The sequence below is a fragment of the Martes martes genome (genome assembly GCF_963455335.1).
Source record: "Martes martes genome assembly, chromosome: 13".
Classification (NCBI taxonomy): Eukaryota; Metazoa; Chordata; class Mammalia; order Carnivora; family Mustelidae; genus Martes; species Martes martes.
The window spans coordinates 87,389,558-87,410,212 of record NC_137901.1 but is presented as its reverse complement, the minus strand read 5'-3'; the positions used below and the strand labels follow the sequence as shown (position 1 = coordinate 87,410,212).

The window sequence follows — 20,655 nt, the reverse complement described above, 5'->3', positions numbered from 1 at the left end:
CTATACGCGGGGAGGGGGTTCCTTTTTTTTAAATAGCAGTTTCGAAGCTAAATTTCGAACTCACCAGTGGAGGCGTATGGCGTGAAGAAACGCAGAAAGGCCTTCCATGATCAAAAGAATGAAAATTGTCAAAACTGCAAAGAGCGCGATAACCGGTAGCAGCAGCAGGACTCCGTACGTGGTGTCCACTCGGAGGCCCACGCGCACCAGCATGGTCCACAGGACGTCAGACAACTCTGCGGGGGGAGGCAGTTGGCAGAGTTCACTTCTGTTCACACGCGCCGAGGCACCGCCATTAGCTCATGGGACTAGGTCGCCTTCTGACAATTCTGACTTGTTACCCACGAAATAATACACACGCCTACCCAATCCAGATGTGATCTGCTTCTCGTGTCAAAGTGACCCAGCCCCTGAGGCTAACCAGCCCCTGATCATCTCAAACCCTGAGGAAGACGGGGCGTGCCAGAAAAATCCGAGGCCTGCCTCTCAGAGAGAGGACTTGACCCAAACTGGAGTCGGGCTAGCTCTGTCCCCACACCACACTAGTTCACACAGCATCTGAAAGATGGGCCTGGGCCTCCTCGGATACGTGAGATGGCCCACAGCGCCTCCCTGGGAGTTCCCTGTGGCACGGTGGGGTGTCTCAGCACAGAGTTTGGGAACTGCAGGTCTGAGCGAAGACTTACGTGCGTGAGCCAAACTGAGAGCCCAGAGCCTCAGGTAGGAAGCGGTGTTGGAGATGCATCCCAGGCAGTACTCGATGGAATGAATCACTTGGGTCATTAATATTTCTCCAAAATTAAACTGGGACAGATCACACATGTGTTAGGTCCAGTGTACTGCCCGCGTGCTCCCACAAGTCACCCGAAGTTCCACCTCCGCCCCCTCGCTCTCAGTGACAGAAGTGGCGTCTGGGATGTTGGGGACAATACCCACAGCATGAGGAACAGTGAAGCAAAGATCTGAGCTCCACCCACAGCTCTACCACAGACCACATGTGACCTACACAGCGGCTCTCCCGGCCTCAGTTTCCCCTACGGCACCCTCACAGCCCAGCATGACTCAGGAGCTAGACTCTGGCTACCTGGGCATGTCTGAGACGTCAACGGAAGCCTCACGAAGAGAAACTGTGAAGAGGGGCCCCTGACGGCGAAAAAGCTGTAAGACCCCGGGAAGGAGGCCCCCGACACTCTCCCGGCTCTGCTTCTTGGTCTTTTTTATGATCTTGTGAATCATTAATCGTCCCAAATCAAAACACTAAATTACGTAATAATTATAAAATGTTGATTATAAGAAATTTTGTTCAGTCTTTACCAGATGACCAAAGGAAGCTTCCACGAACATGGAGTAGCAAAACGACTCAGCTGTGCGTGGCCAGGACTGTGCCTCCCTTCTCTGGGGGGATCTGCTTCTCCCGCCACTGATCCCAAACCCCCAGCCCCAGCTCTTCACGGGCTGAACTGTGTCCCCTCCAAATTCCTGTGCCGCAGCCCTGGCCCCAGTGTGACTGTGTCTGGTGACAAGGCCTTGAAGGGGGTCATTAAGGTGAAGAGAGATCAGAAGGGTTGTGTCCTTACAAGAAGAGACACATGCCCACGGAGGACAAGGCCCTGTGAGGACACCCTGAGAAGGCAGCCATCTGCAAGCCAAGGAGGAGAAACCAGCCCCGCCAACATCTTGAACCTGGACTTCTGGCAGTCGGTTTCTGTGCTACAGCGGCCCGTGCAGACTACCCGAGCAGCTGATGGTCTGGGGATGGCGAGTGACCCCAGACAGATCGTCACAGTACGTCCTGGGGATTCTTCCTAATATAATAATCAGCCAAGAGCGCTTTTCTCTCCTACTGAAAGACTGAACAAAATCAGTCAGGACTAGCTGTGGCCAAGGTTCCAAAATTGTGGGGCCAACCGCCTTCAGGACGGAAAACAAACTTGCAAAGAAAAACCAAGCCAGACTACCTGGGGTCGGAGACCCAGAAACCAGTACGCCTGGAGCTCACACGGCTCCTGTCCTGACAGGAGCCAGTCAGCAGGCTGCCCTTAAAGCCAGCGTCAAGCAGGCTTCCTCCTCCTTACAACTAGGAAAAAGTTCTGAGACAAGAATCTTCCGAAAGCAATGCTCGTGACATCTGAAGTCACTTCACATGACAGCACGTAACAGTAACACTATAAATCCCACCGCAAAGTTGAAAAAGCAAAATGAGAAGAAGCCTGCTGACGAACGGATGACCAAAGCAGCGTTTGGGAAGCTTGTGTGACAGGCATCTGGAGTTCAGTTTCTCTCTTTTTTTTAAGATGATTACCATTATTCTCATGGTGATTACCTCCATGAACGCTTAGTTTCTTTTTCTTCTTCTTCTCTCTCTCTCTCTCTTTTTTTTTTTTAAGCAAACTCTATGCCAACGTGGGGCTCGAACTCACCACCCTGAGATCGACCAATGAGCCAGCCAGGCACCAGAGAGCTTGGCTTCTAAAGTAGTATTAACAATAGTAACAGAAAAGATTACCTCTTCGCATGTCATTTCTCTGCATCCATCTTCCATCTGGTTACTTCCTTCTTCTATGTCTTGGCTTCCCAGCAGAGAAACTTCTTCCTCACTGTCTTTTCTTATAAGCGTGTAACCACTCTGACAACAACCAAAAGAATGCAAAGTCATTGCCTTTGAAATCATAAGGATGGGACAAATCCAAAACCAGGGCCCCTTCCTTTCTCTTAAGGACTCAGTTCTTTGAGAATAAAAAAGTTGTTAAGAGACACTTAACGACAGAGAACAAACTGAGAACAAACCGAGAACAAACTGAGAACAAACCGAGAACAAACCGAGGGTTGGTGGAAGGAGGTGGGTGGGGGATGGGCCAGATGGGGGATGGGCCTGAAGCGGGGCATTTGTTGCGAGGAGTGCTGGGTGTTGTGTGTAAGTGAGGAATCACTCAATTCTACTCCTGAAACCAATTGTACCGTATGTGTTAATTAACCAGAACTTACATAAAAACTTGAAATCAAAAAGATTAAATTAAATTAAATTAAGAAGTTGTTTGCAAGGCCACAAGCACTCCACCCCAATTAAGATGGCTGTTATCAAAAGACCAGTAAGTCTCCACGCGGCCCGGAGGAACCGGCTCTCTGCTCCCCGCTGGCAGGAATGTTAAGCAGCGCACCTGCTGTGGAGAACAGCGATGGGGCCTCGGAAAATTAAACCCCCTCATTGTGATCCGACAGCTCCGTTTCCGGGTACGTATCCAAGAGCACTGCCGGCAAGGGCTGGAACAGAGTCTCATATGCCCGTGCTCCCAGCAGCATTAGCCACAAGAGCTAAACGGCAGAAACAACGCAAGCATCCGCTGACGGATGGACAGACCGACAAGCAGAATGCGGTCTCGCCACGCAACGGAATGTGACTGAGCCTTAAAAGAGGAGGGGTTGTGACACCCGCTGTGACATGGGTGAAGCTGGAGTCATGGTGCTCAATGACACAGGCAGGCACAGAAGGACAGACGCGGTGTGGGTCCGCGCACACAAGGAGGAGTCGATCCCCAGCAACAGCAGGCAGAGGGGCCGGGGAGGGGTTGGGGAGTCGGTATCCCGGGGCCAGGGTCCCCGCTGGGGAGGATGACAGAGCTCTGGAGTCGGACGGGGGCAGCGACCGCACTGGGAATGTGCTTGGTGCCACGGGCTGCACGCTCACAGAAAGTTACAATGGAAACGTCTGTTATGTCTGTTCTATCACGGTAGATTTTAAAGTAGTAAAATGAGACAGCAGACACACAGGAAAACAGTCTAGAAAGAAATCTAGCGAAAGGGTGACCCTGGCTATAACGGAGGGACAGAAGAGGGCCCTGCTTTCTCTATGTTCCACGTTTTCTATAATTTATTTACATTATTTACATTAAAAAAAACCACTTTAAAGAAAAATAAAATCAAGAATCAAGATCAAGGCACAGAAGCGCTTTAACGACAGTAACCGAGCTGAAGGACTTGGCTCCAACTCCCCGCGGGCCTGCTGCTCGCTGGGGCGGGGGCGACGCGCCGCAGAAGCTCCCGGAGCGCGGGCCACAGCGGGCCGAAGGAAGGAGGCTCTGGCCTGAAGTCAGGACTCTCGGACCCTCCGAAAGGGTCCCCTGGGCTCCTCCTCGTGCACCTGAAAGCGGACTCGGCTCGCCGCCCGCGCACACGCTCCCAACTCGCGCTTACCCTGCTCACGCCGAAGCAGCTGCGCCCGTTGTGCAACCACAGCAGGAAGAGCGGTTTTCCCAGGAAGAGGACGGGGACAGACAGCGCTGTGACGGCCAGCAGCAGTCTCTGCACGTGCTCCTGCGGGCGCCGAAGGGGAGGAAGCCCATTAGGATGCAAGGACGGTGCGAACCGGGTCCCCGGCCCACCTGGTGAGCGAAGACCAAGGACGGTGTCTCCTTCTTGGCAGTAACAAGGAACAGAATGTAAACACAAGCCAAATCCTGTCTGCCGGCGCATCTCTTCTAGACTCCTAGCTGCATTCTAGAACCGAGGACTAACACTGCCGACAGAGTGGGACAGTATGGAATGAGTGAGAAAATTCTAGACAGAGTCAAACTCCAGCTAGTTAATTTCCTGAAAATACTGTAAGAGGGTGAATACTGACACAAGCTGTTCATTTCTTTATATTCCTGTTCTGGATTCTTTCATTATCATTCCAAAGAGGATGTGAGGAACGTGAGCACATCGTAAGCGGATTCACTTTTACATGAGAAAAGTACTAAAAGAGGATTCAGAACAAAACTAAAAACATTTTCTTTAAAAAGTAGGGATACTGGGGCGCCTGGGTGGCTCAGTGGGTTGGGCCTCTGCCTTCGGCTCGGGTCATGATCCCAGGGTTCTGGGATCGAGCCCCACATCGTGCTCTCTGCTCAGCAGGGAGCCTGCTTCCCCCTCTTTTTCTGTGCCCACGTTCTGCCACCGTGCCACAATGCAGGTGGGGGTGGCAGGACACAAACAATTCTAGAAACACCAGGATAGGCGAGGGCCCACGTGCTGCGGTCCGGACTCCGGTTCTGTGATGCCCGGGCTTAGTCAGACTGATTTTAAAGTAACTAGAGGGGCGCCTGGGTGGCTCTGTGGGTTGGGGCCTCTGCCTTCGGCTCAGGTTGTGATCCTGGGGTCCTGGGATCAAGCCCCACATCAGGCTCCCTGCTTGGCGGGGAGCCTGCTTCCTCCTCTCTCTCTGCCTACTTGCGATCTCGATCAAATAAATAAATAAAAATCTTAAAAAAATAAAAAAATAAAGTAACTAGAAAAACGGGGATTCGTCAGCCCTCAGAAACCCTCCAGAAATACACTTTCTTCCCAGCACTTCAGACGGCTACGAGTGGCAGCGAGTTCACACGACACTGCTTGACCAGAGCCCCCAGCCCAGTGTCCAGGGCAGGGCAACAGCTCATGTGATCGCGTCCAGAGAAACGGAAAGCCCCTATGCGCCCGGGAAGTCTGTGGAAAGCACCTTCCATCACCCACTAATCGACACAAAAAAGCTCTCAGGAGGATTTCCTTTAAGTTCCTAAGAGTGGAAAAGAGCATTACCTACCTGCCCTGCGTACAGGCCGTTTGTTTCACTAGCTGGGAATAAAAACATGTTGATAAATTCGATCAGAATGCTCGGGGCAACTCTGGAGGTTTCGGCCGAGTACACCAGCCACTTATAGACGATCATGAAGATGAGGTACCCGAAGATGCAGAGCATGAAGAGAAGTTCCGGGACGGAAACCAAGTAAATATTGAACTTCTTCCGGAAATGCCTGGGGAAAAAGGAATCGATCAAACCCTGAGCCAGTCTGGACTGAGACAGAGAATAAAGAGTAAAGTACTCTTCAATTCCCTGTGACAAGGCCTAGCTCAGTGGAACATCTTTTGTCTTCTGACAACTCGTACAGGATTCAGGTACGTCCATGAAGAAAACAAGTTTAAGCACAGTGAAAATGCTGGTGTTTCACCATCAGACCCAGTCAGAGTCAAAAAACACAGGGGCACCTGAGTGGCTCAGTGGGTTAAGCCTCTGCCTTCAGCTCAGGTCATGATCTCAGGGTCCTGGGATCAAGCCCTGCATAGGGCTCTCTGCTTAGCAGGAAGCCTGCTTCCCCCTCTCTCTGCCTGCCTCTCTGCCTACTTGTGATCTCTCTCTCTCTGTCAAATAAATAAATAAAATCTTAAAAAATTTTTAATTTAATTTAATTTTAAAAAAAATACAACCTCTTCCTCTTTACACACTAGCGCTGGTAAACAGTTTTCTAATTTATAAAATGAAAAAAGAACATAACAAAAATTAGTTCCAGAAATAAATCTGAATGTACGTGTTGCATGCCTCCCTCCCTCGAATGTCGGACTCCACGGGGGCAAAGCCTGTATTCTCTGTCTTCAGCACCACTCAGTGCGCAGAGCGTAGACCAGTGCCCTATGCAGTATAGTGCACCTGTGTGCTATACACTCAATAAATAGATGCTAAATAAACCAATCACTGAACAAACACCTGTATTGTCACCACAGAATCAAAGAAACAACACATCACCACACCAGCTGCCTTTAAAACCCATACAGTCTACCCTCAAGAAGCAGTTTAAGAAATACCAAGCTTAGCTTATAAATACTGCTTTAAAAAAAAAATCTGTACTTACAAGTGGTTAAATATTCCCAGAATGACTCCAAAAGTCATGTGAATAATTCCCAAAATCACAGACATTTTCATTTTGAAAGAGTTTAGAAAAGTGAGACGGTTTGTGGCCAAGTTCCAAATCTGAAGACAAAACAAAACAAGACAAGACATCTTTAACTTCCTGCAAGTGCTTGAGAGCACACAGGTGACACTGGACAAATTTTCCTACCTTAAATCGAAAGGCAGCTAGAGATTTAAAAAGAAAGCAACATTCAGACTTTCTTCTTAACGCCTCTGATCTGAGAACCGCTGATTTTCTTAAACCAGGGCCACAGACTATTACAAACAATTCTATCTTTAACATAAAGTTCAAAGGACGCCAAATGAAACAATACTGTGTTTAGGGATCCATGCCTCAGCAGCGATACTACAAGGTAGTGCAAGAGAAAGAGTAACACAGAGTCCGGGGGGTGGGAAGTCCCCTCTGGGGACAGCTGGGGACAGCAGGGCCCGTTCCAGGTCCCCAAGTCCCTTACCCTGGGCAGGGGCCATACAAATATGCATGTTGTAACTTTACATATATGTTTTATACATTCTGTGTATGTGCATTTTATAATAAAGTTTAACAGAAAAGAAGGATGGGGGGAGAGAGGGGGAGAGAGGGAGAAAAGGAGGGGGAGGGAGAGAGGAAGGAAGAAAGCAGAAGCGCACGAGCAGCCAAACCCGGGACTCCCCGGGGCTCCCTGATCCAGCCTCTCCAGAGCCCCCTGCGACTGCTTCTCTCACCCTCTGAAAAAATAATTCTGAGAGTCCCTCACTTGGGGGATTAGGAAAAGGGAAATAGGACCTCTCAGGACAGAAAGACTCGTTCTTTTTAAGTGCAAGTAAGATTTTAGAAAGAGGACTTTCGGCTGACTTCAGCTTGACTGTTCGGACCCATGGGAAAAGCCTGCTGCCAGCGGCCACTGTGAGACCCAGAGGGCAGGAGGGGGCAGGACAGCAGGAAAACTAGCAACAGCACGACACGGCAACTGCGACATGAAGTCTCTGTCCGACGACTAAGCTGAATGCAACTGGGCACAGAACGATCTTCCAGGCAAAGAAGGGGGGAGAGAAAGATGTATCTGTATATTCACAAAGACACCTGCGAGGAAACAAGAAACTAACCCCAGCGGTTCCCGGGCTAGAAGTGGGGGCCTGAGGGGATGAGGACGGGGTGCGGGAGACCTTTCAGGAGAGCCGGACCTTGTACATACACGAGGTACACACATGGCTCTATTTTTGAACTGTATCAGAGTAATGCTAATTTTTAAAATTAAACCAAAGCAAAAGGAAGCAGTACCATGCCTCAGTCTCCTCCTCCCCCTCAAAACACCCACTTGAACTTTCTTCCTCGGGGCTTTTATTCAGAAACGTTTCTTTCCTTCAAGTTAGGCCACACGGTATTAGGAATTTGCCTCCAAAACCAAAGGGAATTATTATAAAAGTTTTTTCACGCTTCCAATTAGGTGAAGACAGAAGGCAAAACCGTTGAATTACACAAATTGTGTGTAGAGGTGAGAATGAACAGAACACTTCGGAGGCTTGGACAGCTCGGATGAAGGCAGGCTGGACCTGTGTCATTCTGTTTTCTCATTCCTATACACAGTTCACAGCATGTGCCCCCAGACCAAATTTGAGCTGGTCTCTAAGCTCCCCTTTCCAGGCTGAGATTCCTCCAGAAGATGCCCGACAGTCCCGGGAAACTGCCTCAGCCTGGAGAAGGCCCGGTAGGAACCTGAGGAAGGCCTGGCGGTTGCAGGGGTGGGGTGGGGGTGGGGGGACTGGCTCACTGAGTGCTATTGGTGTGGAGGGGGGAGACACAACCTTGCGGGGGACAGCAGTCCTTCCTGGCCCCCTGCAGCTACGTCTTCCTTTTCCAACACTTCCCTTTCAAAAACTACTTCCACAAGCACCCTGAGAACTCTGAGCTCCCTTTCAGGCTCTAAAACTCCATACTATTTCTTTCTAGATCAAAGGATAAAAAATAATAATAATAATCCCCAAATACAAAGAAGAAACGTAGGGAGCAGCCTGCATTGAATGGCTCCTGCAGGGCTGGCTCTCCCTAGAGTAAAAACAGGTCAGGAACCATGACAGAGAGCAGCTCCCCCTCTGCACTGACCTGCTTTCCCAAAGGGACAGCTCAGCTCGTCTCTAAACCAAGTTCATTAGGGACCCACATGGGCCTCTGCCGCCCACGCAGAAACCCCCCACCCCCGCCGGGCATCTTCCCCACCGTGTGCGACCATGTGAGCCGTGCCCAAGAGCCCGAGGGAGCCCCGTGACAATGACAACCAGGTGGCACCCCAGAGGAAGTCGCGATTATGACGAGGAAAAAGTACACTCACGGGATCGATGCCAAGAGGGTAAGGGCCTTGGAACACTCCAGGAACACTCGGGTCCAACTGCAAAACCCTGCTGCGCCTGACGACGGAGTCACTGTGACAGAGAGTGCAGTGAGCGGCCACACGGCCGGGGGGTGGGGACAGAGGAGACTCGGGGAAACGCTCTGCCCCCGAACACAGCGCAGGGTGGCCCGGGACGCGCACTTACTTCCAGAGCACCATCCTCCTGTGCTCCGCCGGGGCGTGACTGGAGCTGTACATGGCGGACACGTTCCAGCCGGAGCCGAACAGGTTGACCGACTTGGAGAAGCAGTCGTTGTAGATGAGGCCCGTGTACACCGAGAACAGCCCCATCAGCAGCAGGATGTAGCGGCCGTTGAAAAACATGCGCATGATCTGCGGACAGACCGGGCGCCGTGAGCAGAGGACGCCCCAGCGCTGCCCACAGGCCCACACCCCTTCCAGCCCGGTCAGGGACGCTTACTGCCAAACACCCACATTTGAGAAACGTCCCCTGTTCAGCCAAAAGAGGAGAACGACTACTGATCACCCACCCAAGTGTAACGAGCGGGAGTGTCTACGCTCTCACCTCTTGTGACTGATTTAGTCTGGGATGGTTTTCATTCAACACCAGCAAGAGGGCGAACAAGAACATCACAAGGCCATGTCCACAGTCTCCGAACATCACGGCGAACAGAAAGGGGAAAGTGATGATGGTGAAGAGAGCTGCAGGGAGAGCAAAGCAAGAGACTCGGTTCGCCAGAGGCAGAAAATTCTAGTTAATGCCAACGCTCGACCTTCTCCAGAGTTCCCGAGAGAGAACGGACAGGTGGACATGAGTGCTTTACACGAAGTAAGACAACACGACGGGAGCCATGAGCCTGCTTTCGCAAGCGTCTGCTGCATCCTTGCAGGGAGACGCGGCAGCGATCAGACAAAAACTCCTCAGGCTTCCGACCTGGGTTCACTTCTCTGTAGCTCCCAACTCCGTAGGCGTCCACGATGTTCTGAAACCCCTCGGTGAACTTGTTGGTGCGGATGAGAGTTGGGGGTGTTTCTTTTGTTGGGATCGTGTTCATAAACGAGGGGATCGTAGCACCGCTCTCTCTCTTTCGCATAAGAAGAAAGAAAAAAAAGATTACTATCCAAGAGTTCATTCAACCAACAATGGCTCCCTGCCATCCCAGACTGGCAAGGCTCTGCGTGGCCCATGGGGACGTGTGAACCACCACTAGGGGCCGGGGCAGGGGGAGGCATGGGTCGAGGGCAGCTGAGTGGCCACAGGAGTCAGGGAAGTCTTGGGGGCCAGGACTTGGGGGCTCGATCTTCCAGAAGGAAGCGTGTAGCCAGGCTGCAAGGGCGGGAAGCAGACAGCAGGGCCGGGAATGACAGGGGTGTGTACATGAGGCGGTCTCAGAATCACTAACGTAAAACTGAAATTTAATCCTTTATCTCTTAAAAATGTTCAAGAGGAATCTGGAGACAACTACAATATTCGCTAATAAAACCAAAAAACATGAGAATAAATCAAAATGTCAACATAAGGACAGCCAAGTCATGTACATAGCTTTTTCCTTCAGTGTTCACAATTCTTCAGAAATGTGTTTATTTATAATGGGAGGGAAAACCTTTTTATTTTATTTTACGTTTTTAAAGATTTTATTTACTTATTCGACAGACACAGATCACAAGTAGGCAGAGAGGCAGGCAGAGAGAGAGGTGGGGAAGCAGACTCCCTGCTGAGCAGAGAGCCCGACTCGGGGCTCGATCCCAGGACCCTGAGACCATGACCCGAGCCGAAGTCAGAGGTTTAACCCACTGAGCCACCCAGGCGCCCCAGGAAAACCTTTTTTTTTTTTTTTTAATATTTTATTTATTTATTGGACAGAGAGAGAGAGATCACAAGTAGGCAGAGAGGCAGGCAGAAAGAGAGGGAAGCAGGCTCCCCACTGAGCAGAGAGCCCTATGTGGGGCTCGATCCCAGGACCCTGAGATCACGACCCGAGCCAAAGGCAGAGGCTTAACCCACTGAGCCACCCAGGTGCCCCGGGAAAACCTTTTTAAATAAAGTAAAACAGGTTATTAGAAGAGGAGTCAATTTTCCAGTCAAATTCTATTTAAGATACTTGCTGGTAAGGGGATTCCGGGAAAATCCCAAATGGCACATAGTTCTGAACCTCCCCGAATCCCTTCAAGAGCAGATAAGGCAACCAGAGAGCAAAACCAAAATCCCACAGACAACACTTCTCACAAAAGCATGTCCCCACAAGCCACCACATGCAAATGGGGACAAACCACTCAACACAACGACACCTACACGGTAAGAGCCTCTAGACCAGAGGAAGTGAGGGAAGCAATGTGGCGTTGGAGAGACCCGAGGAAGAAGCATCCCAAGAGAGTCAAAGGCGTTCCCTGGAAAGCACAGAAGGCCGACCCAAGAAAAGCAGCTGGAACTGGGAAGGGATCTGTCTACTTTCAGAGCATATGAGTGCAAGGGGTCCACGGGAAGTGAGGTCTGCGAGGACAGAGCAGTCCAGCCCCCCCAAACTCACAGAACAATCGGCCGGGACATCCTCCTGCCACAGGGGTGCCCCACTGATGAGAGACCCAGGAATGAAACTGAAACTGAGCAGGACAGAAACAAAAGAGATAAGGAAAGAGAAGGTCCAGGTAAAAGAGGGAGAGAGGAAGCCTCACATCCAGGGGCTTACAGATTTTTGATACCTGCTCAGAAGTAGTAAAGAAAATTCTGTGAGGTTAGGAAAGTGATCCTGAATCTGCCCCCTTTTAATTAAAAAGTCCCTTAAGGGGGCACCTGGGTGGCTCAGTGGGTTAAGGCCTCTGCATTCGGCTCAGGTCACGATGCCAGGGTCCTGGGATCGAGCCTCGCATCGGGCTCTCTGCTCAGCAGGGAGCCTGCTTCCTCCTCTCTCTCTGCCTGTCTCTCTGCCTGCTTGTGATCTCTGTCTGTCAAATAAATAAATTTAAAAAATAAAAATAAAAAAATAAAAGTCCCTTAAGTACCTTGAACATGTTCCATAAAACCAAGATAAAAACAGATGATGTATTTAAATTATATGTAATATATGGTTCCCTTTGGTATCTTAAAAATATTTTCATATGTATAAACATATATTATGTCTAATACAGAATTTCCTTGAGTATTTAAACATGCTTTCAGAAAACTCATGACATTTTAGAGTGATCAAAAGAAGGATGGAGGTCAAAACGTACATAAAGTTATAGTAAAAAAAGACTGAGCAGAACAATATCCTTCTGGACAAGGAAACCACACCAGAAGGACATGTCCACAAAACAGACAAAAATTTACCTTACTCATTTCAAAATGAGCAAAAAAAATTACAAAAATAATGCATGATGTGAAAAAGCACCAGGAAGCAGAATTAGGCATTAGAAATACCTATTAGATAGCTATTTATTTATTAGATAAATACCATTATAAATGAGATTAACACAACTCAGAAAGGAATCAGAAATAAAATAAAAAATATTCAGCAACGAGACAACACTAGATGGAACTCCCAAAGTGAAGAAACCTTCCTGGTTAACAAAGCCGTAAGAGAAATAGGCAAAAGAATGGAAATTTTTAAAAAATCAAAAAGAAGTAAAAAAAAAAAAAAAAGAAAGATAAAAAGGACTCAAGAGGGGGGAAAAAAAGACTCAAGAAAAAGCGACAAACACTGAAGAAAAGCAAAGAAGGTTCAACTGAAACCTGACAGCGGGTCCTGAAGGAGGAAACCAGAGCAAGAGAACAGAACCAAGACCGAAAAGCGTAATTCGGGAGAACTCTTCTGAAATTTGCTTTAAAACTATGTATTAAAAGAATCACTGACCTCTAAACTAATAATACATTATACGGTAACTCAATTTAAATTAAAAATTTTTAATTAAAAAATAAAACTATAGGGGCATCTGGGTGGCTCAGTGGTTAAGCATCTGCCTTCGGCTCAGGTCATGATCCCAGGGTCCTAGGATCGAGCCCGCACTGGGCTCCCTCCTCTGCGGGAAGCGTGCTTCTCCCTGTCCCACTGCCCCTGCTTGGGTTCCTTCTCTTGTTGTCTCTCTGTCAAATGAATAAAAATCTTAAAAAAAAAAAAAAAAAAAAGGAATATTCAAGTAGCTCCTGAACAGAAAAGATTTTCAACATCACTCAGAATAGGAGCAGGGCAGCGGCTGGTATCATCAAACCGGCACGGCCAGGCGGTATCTGGGACTTTGTCCTGCAGATGGGTCAGGTGTCAGTCACCGCGGTGGCATTCTCGACACCACAGACCACCTGAAGAAGCAGGGGATCCGTGCAACTAACCATAGTACATCCGCACCGTGGAATATTACATAGTTTAAAAAGTCTGATTAAGTGAAAAGAACAGTATGAATGAATAGCACGCACCCCTTCGTGAAGAAAACTATCATTGGGGCGCCTGGGTGACTCAATGGGTTAAGCCTCTGCTTTCAGCTCAGGTCATGATCTCAGGGTCCTGGGATCGAGCCCCACATCGGGCTCTCTGCTCAGCAGGGAGCCTGCTCCGCCTCCCTCCGCCCTGCCTGCCTCTCTGCCTACTTGTGATCTCTCTCTCTCTCTGTCAAATAAATAAATAAAATCTTAAAAAAAAAAAAAAAAAAACCTCGAAGACGTAACACGGAGCAACAGTTGTCTCTGAGGCAACAGGGGTAGGAGGACGCCACTCGGCTGTGGCTTTTACCTTGTATATGTCTTACTTTCAACCACGAGACCCTATTCCGTACACCAACTGCAAACGACACACGCACGGCCCAGCTCTGGCTCTCCAGACACCAGCCCGCTCGGCGGCCTCTCACCGCTCAGGACTGACCCGCTTCCCCTGTGCGGGGCAGTCGGCTCCCCCGCGCCCCCAGAGCAGCCCCGTCCTGGCGTCTGGTCCCCGCAGGGGCGGGCCCCGGGCCGCCTTACCGAGCCGTCCTCGAGCACCCGGCGCAGATCGTGCAGGTCGGCCTCGGGACACCAGACCTCGGCGATGAGGCACTTGTTGGTCACGTCGAAGCTGCACATGTTCAGCATGTGGTAAATGGCCTTCATCTTCTTCACCTGGATGACGTGGCTATAGACGGATTCGGCGGCTTTACACAGCACTTGCCTTAAATAGTCCTCGGTTTTGTGAAGCACCTGGGTGGGAACAAACACCGGCTTCCAGCACTGGGGACACTCGTCGGTCTCCGTCCATCGGGCACCTGCCTCTCCTGGGGGCAGGCAAGGAAGCGGCTCGTTCCTTCTCGTCCTGACCCGTAGCACCACCAGGAAGCGGGTGGAAACCCAAGCCCAGGCGACCTGAGGCTCCCTCTAGGGAGCTGCCCCTCCAGGACACCACCCCAAGGGGACAGGAAACGGTTAGATGTCACCATCTGGGTGGCAGCGCAGTGGCCGGGCTGGGCCCACAGAACTCCGCATTCTTGCCACTCCCAGCCTCAGCTCAGCAACCTGTCAACCCTGACAGCCACCACCTCCAGCCGGTCACATGTGGCCTGAAACCCCTTTTGCTGGAGTGGGTCGGAGTCTACTTCTTGCCCCCAAGAGCTCTCACCGGTATTAGCAGAAACATCAGTTAACGTGGTGAAAGCACAGTAACAGGCACCACTTTAAACACACTGATAACCAGAGAATCTTCTCCAAAGTCCCTTCGACACCACCTAGGTCTCTAACAGTCCGCTAAAATAAAAACTTGCATGAAGAGGAGCGAGGTAAGTAACGGCCCAATCTCCCTGAAACACTTTGATTTGTCCACACCAAAATTTTCCATATCAAAAAAGAAAGCAAACAGATTTATAAATGTCCTACACGCCTCAGAGAAGGAGGCGACCGTTTCCCGTTCCACTCACAGTGTAAAGATCCTGAATCCGGGTGTTCAGTCCCTCCTGAATCTCCTTCCGCTCCTCAGCGGTGTTCGGGTAGGGGTAAACGTGGCAGTGGTAACTAGAAGACAGAATTTAATAGTCGCACATCCATCGGGACCAGGAGAGGCTACACCAAACACCAGAACTAAATTCAGTGTTCCACGCGGGCACATCTCCCTCCAAATGGGATAAAAGCAGCCCCTTGGGAGAAAAAGGCGCAGACCCGCACAGAGACACTCAACAAATGTGCCCAGGAAGGAACAAACCGAGCAAACTCCCTCGGTTCCATGTTCCATTCCTGCCCTCGATCATCCCTGGAGCTCCCTCCCAGTTCCTACTTTCTGAAATTCACCACCATCCTTGGGCTGGGAATCATTAAACAAGTTTGAAACACAAAAGCAAGAACACACAACAGTGATTACCTTAAAAGAAAGAGAAAATAAAGGGGGGTGGGAGGGAAAAAAAGCTCTGGTTTCCTAGCAACTGCCTTTGACACGTGGTGCAGTAAACCTCTCCCTCATCTCCCAGGGCCCATCTCCTGGGGGGGGGGCCACACGGCACCCCAACACATGGGGAGCAGAGGCCATCCCTCCCCGCCTGCGATCTCCCATCCACCTTGACGTTTTTACGCCACATTTAACATTTTAAGTTCTGACTATTAAAATTACTTAACTCTAGCCTTATCCCAAGCAACAATATCTATGAAATCATGGGTTTGCGTGCTGGTTATAGTTTTTCTACTGTATGTTAAAATAAATATATATTTATAAGAATAACACCAGATTCGTCCATATAATACCTGAAATGGCTTTCCAGGATACCCGTGACTGAGAATCAGCCTCTGGGAAACACTTTGCAAAGGAAATACCCGAGCCCATCCACACTCCCACAAGAAACAAGACCATCTAAAAACAAAGGGCGTTCTTTTGACATTTTTGTTTGGCTTTTGCTTATTTTTCCATGGTTGACTAGAATATACGTCACAGTGAGATTCTCGCTGAGGCGACTCCTCGCCTGTGTCGCCTCAGTCCCGAAGCCCAATGAGGGAGGGAGCCTGGCCGTGGGGACTCGCCAAGCTCACCCAGCGAGTGGGTGGCGAAGCCAGGCTCTGGATCCAGGCCTCCTCCCCCGCGGCGCACAGAGAAACCTGCCGAATGTTCGGCCTAAAATGAACCAGATGCTCCCTGACAACAGACAGGCCTCTGTGGAGCTCAGCACAACAGGGAGGCACAAAATATTCAAATTTGGTTCCTTCTCCAATTACTCTTAAGCCCTGATGCCCAGAGAGGAAATAAAACCTGAAAATGTTATTAAAAATGGTCTCTACTTCTAAGGCATCTCACATACAATGCTGGCGAGAGAGAGGGCTAATTAAACGTTAAAAACATGCTTCTACAGCGAAGACACAGAACTAAGCACGGCAATCTTTGCCCCCACTGCATTTCCCCTCGAACACAGAGGGCTATTTAGGGAGAACCAGAAGCCACTGTATATGAGCACAGAGATGAAATGAAACGTTTCTTGTTCTTACCAATCACATATCTTCTTAACTTTGTGGCCAATCTGCTCTCCCCAAAAGGATATTAAAAACACATACCATTTGATAACTTCTCCCTAGAAGAATAAATCAGGGTCATTGTCACTCCCGTGTCCAGAACTCTGAGGACTCTGGCGGTTCAAATTCGGTCACAAGTCGGCCCCTTCACACCCTCAACAGGTGCAGACGCCCTTGGGCCCCCAGGCTCCGAAGCCGCACCTCGCCCACCCCGGCTGCGTGTTCTTCCCCCTAACACCAGGCCTGGCAGTGGCGCGGGGTCATTTACAGACATACAGAGCAGCCCAAAGTCCGAGTCCTCAGATGTGCCTAGTCCAGCTGAGGTCACACAGGGCGGTTCTCTGCCTTCTGGTTCCATCTCATACGGTAAAGAAGAAGCCTTGTCACGGTTTAGTCATGTTTTTCACACTTCTGGGCTCTTTGTTGGTGGTTTCGCTATTTAAAATGGTCCTCGGGCGCAATGCTGAAGTGCTAGCAAGTGTTCCTGGGCCCAAGAAGGCAGAGATGCGCCTTACACACAAAATGCCAGGTGTCAGATAAGCTTCCTGCGGGCGTGAGTCATAGAGCTGCTGGCAAGGGTTCTGTGTTAATGGGTCCACAATACATGTTAAGTAGAAACACACATAAAACGAGGTTAGTATTGATCGGTGGACAAAACTGTGAGCAGAGGCTCGCAGAAACTAACCCTGTGTTTCCCTACGACAGTGGTTCAGTATCATTAACTCACGTGTCCATGGAGACCCTACGGAACTACCATAAACACTGAGAAATATCCTATAAATAAAAGTGTGTAAGTTTTTGGCCTATTTGCCAGGCCCTGTTCTAGGTGCTAGGAATACGGAACTGAACAAAAGAGACAAAAATCCCTGACCTGGGAGGGGTGGGGATGTATCCAAGTTCCCAGCGAGAGACACAAAGAAAACATAGAGTCCCCCACATGGGGAGAAGTGGTAAGTGCTCCAAAGGAAACAGAGCTGGAGGAGGTGAAGGGGGGCAGGGGGCTGGGGGCTGTGACTTTAAATAGGGTGACCAGAGAAGGCCTAAGAAAGGGGACATCAGAGCTTAAAGAGGTGAAGGAGGGGAGGGAGCCGTGTGGCCACTGCGGGAAGGGCCTTCTGAGCCACAGAGAGCTCGAGAGGAAGCAGGTTCAGTGACAGCAAGGAGGCCACACACTGACGGGGGGTGGACAGGGCTGATGTGTGATGAAGCCACAAGAGGGGACGCTATAAGGCTCTGGGCGTTTTGCCAAGTGAGACAGGAAGCCCGTGGTGGGTTTTAAGAGGGGAAGTGAAATGAAGGCTTGCAGGGATCGTCCTCGATGCTGGGAGGAGAGAGCACGGTAGGGCAGCGGCCGGGGCAGGAACTGAGGACAGAGGCTGCTGCAGAAGGGAAGAACTTGAGGTGTGGCCGCTCGTGTCCTGGACCAGGGCAGGGGCAGGGGGTGGGACCAGGAGACCAGAGTCTCCTCCTAGTTAGAACGCATGTCCAGTCACCCTGCTACAGGATTAACAGGAGGTCTGAGGGAAAAGAGACGAATCAGGAGGACCCCCAGGGTGTGGGGCCTGAGCAGTCAGAAGGACAGAGCTGCCACTTACCGAGTCGGGCAAGCCTGGCAGGGCAGGTTTGCTAGGAAAGATCCAGAGTCCAGCTTTAGGCATCGGGTGGAAATGTCTTCCAAGGATTTTAAAGAAGACCTAGAGTAGCCAGTTACATACAAAAGTCTGCTTTTGTGGGGAGAGATCCAAGCTAAGCAGTTGGGAGGCAGTATTTAAAGCTGTGAAATTATACAGGATCCCTGAGGGCACACAGAGGAGAGAAGCAGTCCAAGAATCCAGCCCCAGACCACAAAAGATGGGGAACAGGTTGGGGAGCCTCAAGGAAGCACTGGCAGGGGGGTCCCCACAGCAAGGACAATGGGGGCAGAGGAAATGGCCTATGTGGCTGGGAGAGCGGTTACGCTGAATAAGTGAGTACACTAACCACCCAATTCATGAAACGTACTGAGGATAACGGGAGCCAGATTTCTCACTGGCAGAAAAGAGACTGAAAACGCAGGGGAAAAGGTTCCATCTAGAAAGAACCGATCAGGATTTTTAGTTATAGTTTCAGCACATGGTTTCATAAACTTGAAGCACAGGGAGCCACAGAAGCGCATACGGCTGCGTGCGTGTGCGCATGCGCGTGTGTGTACACATACGCTCTGACTGCTCAGAGGGCCCGGGGCAGCGGCACTCTGGGACCCAACGAGCACCCAGATCTTTGAGAACACCGTCCTCTGCTAAAAGGCACCAGAGGTCCTTGGAGAAATGGCCGGTTTCAGGCTGAGGCAGGGAAAGCAGAGGACGAAGCTGGGGCATCTCACTGTGCCACAAAGGAAGGGAATGCTCGGCGGATGCTGCCAGAGGCCAAAGGACACAGGACCATGAGGGAAGGGACCCTCAGCAGCCAAATCATCAGGGACAATTTGAGTATCCAAATAAATAAGGACCGTAACAGATTACGAGTCATCGAATACAGTAGAAATGCACGAGTCCGCAGATGCGAGGGGGGGGAAGCTGGCCTTCTGTGCGATCACTGGTAAGTAGGGCAGGAATGAGGACTGCGTGGCAACCATGACCGAGGGGACCGGTTCACGAGAGTCGTCCACGGACGCTAGTGTGGTGGGCGGGCTGGTGAGGAAAGGGACATCGGCACAGCTTGGAAACTACTAATCCGCCACAAGGGCAATGTGGTGACGTGATGGTGGAGAAACCCGGCAGACGCCGACGTGACCAGGTGGACATCACGTGTCACATGGTGGGTGCTGAGGTGGCCAGAGAGACACTCCCAAGGTGTTCCCGCCGAGAACGTGGCCCGAGTCTGGCTGTGAAGAAACCTCAGGGGGCCCAGAGGGAGGGGTCCGGGCCCACAGGATGGGATGCATGTTCCCGACGCCACTGCAGGCCCAGGGAGGCAGCTGGACCAGGAAGGAAGGAGAACCGCTGGGAGGCGGGAATGGCATGTTTGATTGGACAAAAGTGCTGCACCTGCACTGGTTTCTCTCATGGGGTGCAGGGTGCGGGGGGCCTTGGTGGTTGTGTAAGTAAGAGCATCCTTGCCTGGGGCCACACACACAGGATTAACTCCGGGGTGATAGAGCCATGTCTGCGGCCTCCTCTCCCCAGGCGTGTGAAGAACCTAGTGAAAATGGGGACAGAGTCACCAAGAGAGCACGTGGCTGATGGAGCAAATGTGGGAACGTGGGAACAATTGGGAAATCCAGGTGAAGGGATACAAGTCTGTTCTCTCCTGGCATGTTTTCTAGAAACTGAAATTATTCCAAAATAAGTTACAGAAGAAACTAAACTGGGGGGAAGAAAGAAACGGCATTTATAGCAAACCTGACTTTGAAGATGCCCCAATTTTTTTTTTAATATTTTTAAAAAGATTTTATTTGTTTATTTGATGGACAGAGATCACAAGTAGGCAGAGAGGCAGGCAGAGAGAAAGGGGAAGATAAGCAGACTCCCTGCCGAGCAGAGAGCCCAATTCAGGGCTCCATTCCAGGACCCTGGGACCATGACCTGAGCCGAAGGCAGAGGCTTAACCCACTGAGCCACCCAGGCGCCCCTGAAGATGCCCCAATTTTAAAACTACTACTGGGTCAAGGAGCGTAACCACCTCGGGTTGTAAGATGGGACAGGGACAGCACACAACACAGAATACAGGTCATTGAACCAAGGGAAATCGCTGGAGTCTAGCTTCGACACAGAGCGGTCAGCACCTAGAAACAAGACCAACAAGGGGGAAATGGCTAGAAATACGCTCTGGTGTCTGCAATGACGCGAAGGGATCAGATGGTCAACCCAAAAGTCCCTAAACCTGACACAATAACCAGATCCTCGAACCTGAGCGCCAGCTATCAAATCAAACACCCCATCTCCTGCAGAAAAAGCACTAAAAGAACACACGCTGAAAGCCAGCACGGGCGCTCCCTAAGCCGGATCACGGGGAGTGATTTTCTCGTTCATCTTTCCCATATCGTTCCCAATTTTCTGCCACAAGCAAGTATTTCTTTTGTAACTACAGGGGAGTTGTCTTTTCAGGATAATGCATCTCTCTAGTCCACTTCTCTGTAAGTCTCCCCGCCTCTAACCCCACCGCTCACCCTCTAGGAAGGAAGGGAGGGAGGGGAGGAGGGAGGATGGAAGGAAATTGATGAGGAA

General features: G+C 50.4%; 1 protein-coding gene across 1 annotated transcript in view; it reads right to left on the bottom strand.

Annotated features, from left to right (window-relative positions):
* The window catches only part of ATP6V0A2 (ATPase H+ transporting V0 subunit a2), a 34,275-nt gene that overhangs the window by 1,575 nt on the left and 12,045 nt on the right, over positions 1-20,655 (bottom strand). Inside the window, exons 7-19 of the mRNA XM_080821076.1 lie at positions 16,427-16,509; positions 14,881-14,974; positions 13,958-14,170; positions 9,965-10,115; positions 9,596-9,732; positions 9,215-9,402; positions 9,010-9,100; positions 6,642-6,760; positions 5,558-5,768; positions 4,192-4,311; positions 2,507-2,626; positions 687-804; positions 65-236 (exon numbers count right to left, since the gene is read on the bottom strand). Of these exons, the coding sequence (XP_080677202.1) occupies positions 65-236; positions 687-804; positions 2,507-2,626; positions 4,192-4,311; positions 5,558-5,768; positions 6,642-6,760; positions 9,010-9,100; positions 9,215-9,402; positions 9,596-9,732; positions 9,965-10,115; positions 13,958-14,170; positions 14,881-14,974; positions 16,427-16,509 (1,817 nt within the window). The remainder of the gene's footprint in view (positions 1-64; positions 237-686; positions 805-2,506; positions 2,627-4,191; positions 4,312-5,557; positions 5,769-6,641; positions 6,761-9,009; positions 9,101-9,214; positions 9,403-9,595; positions 9,733-9,964; positions 10,116-13,957; positions 14,171-14,880; positions 14,975-16,426; positions 16,510-20,655) is intronic.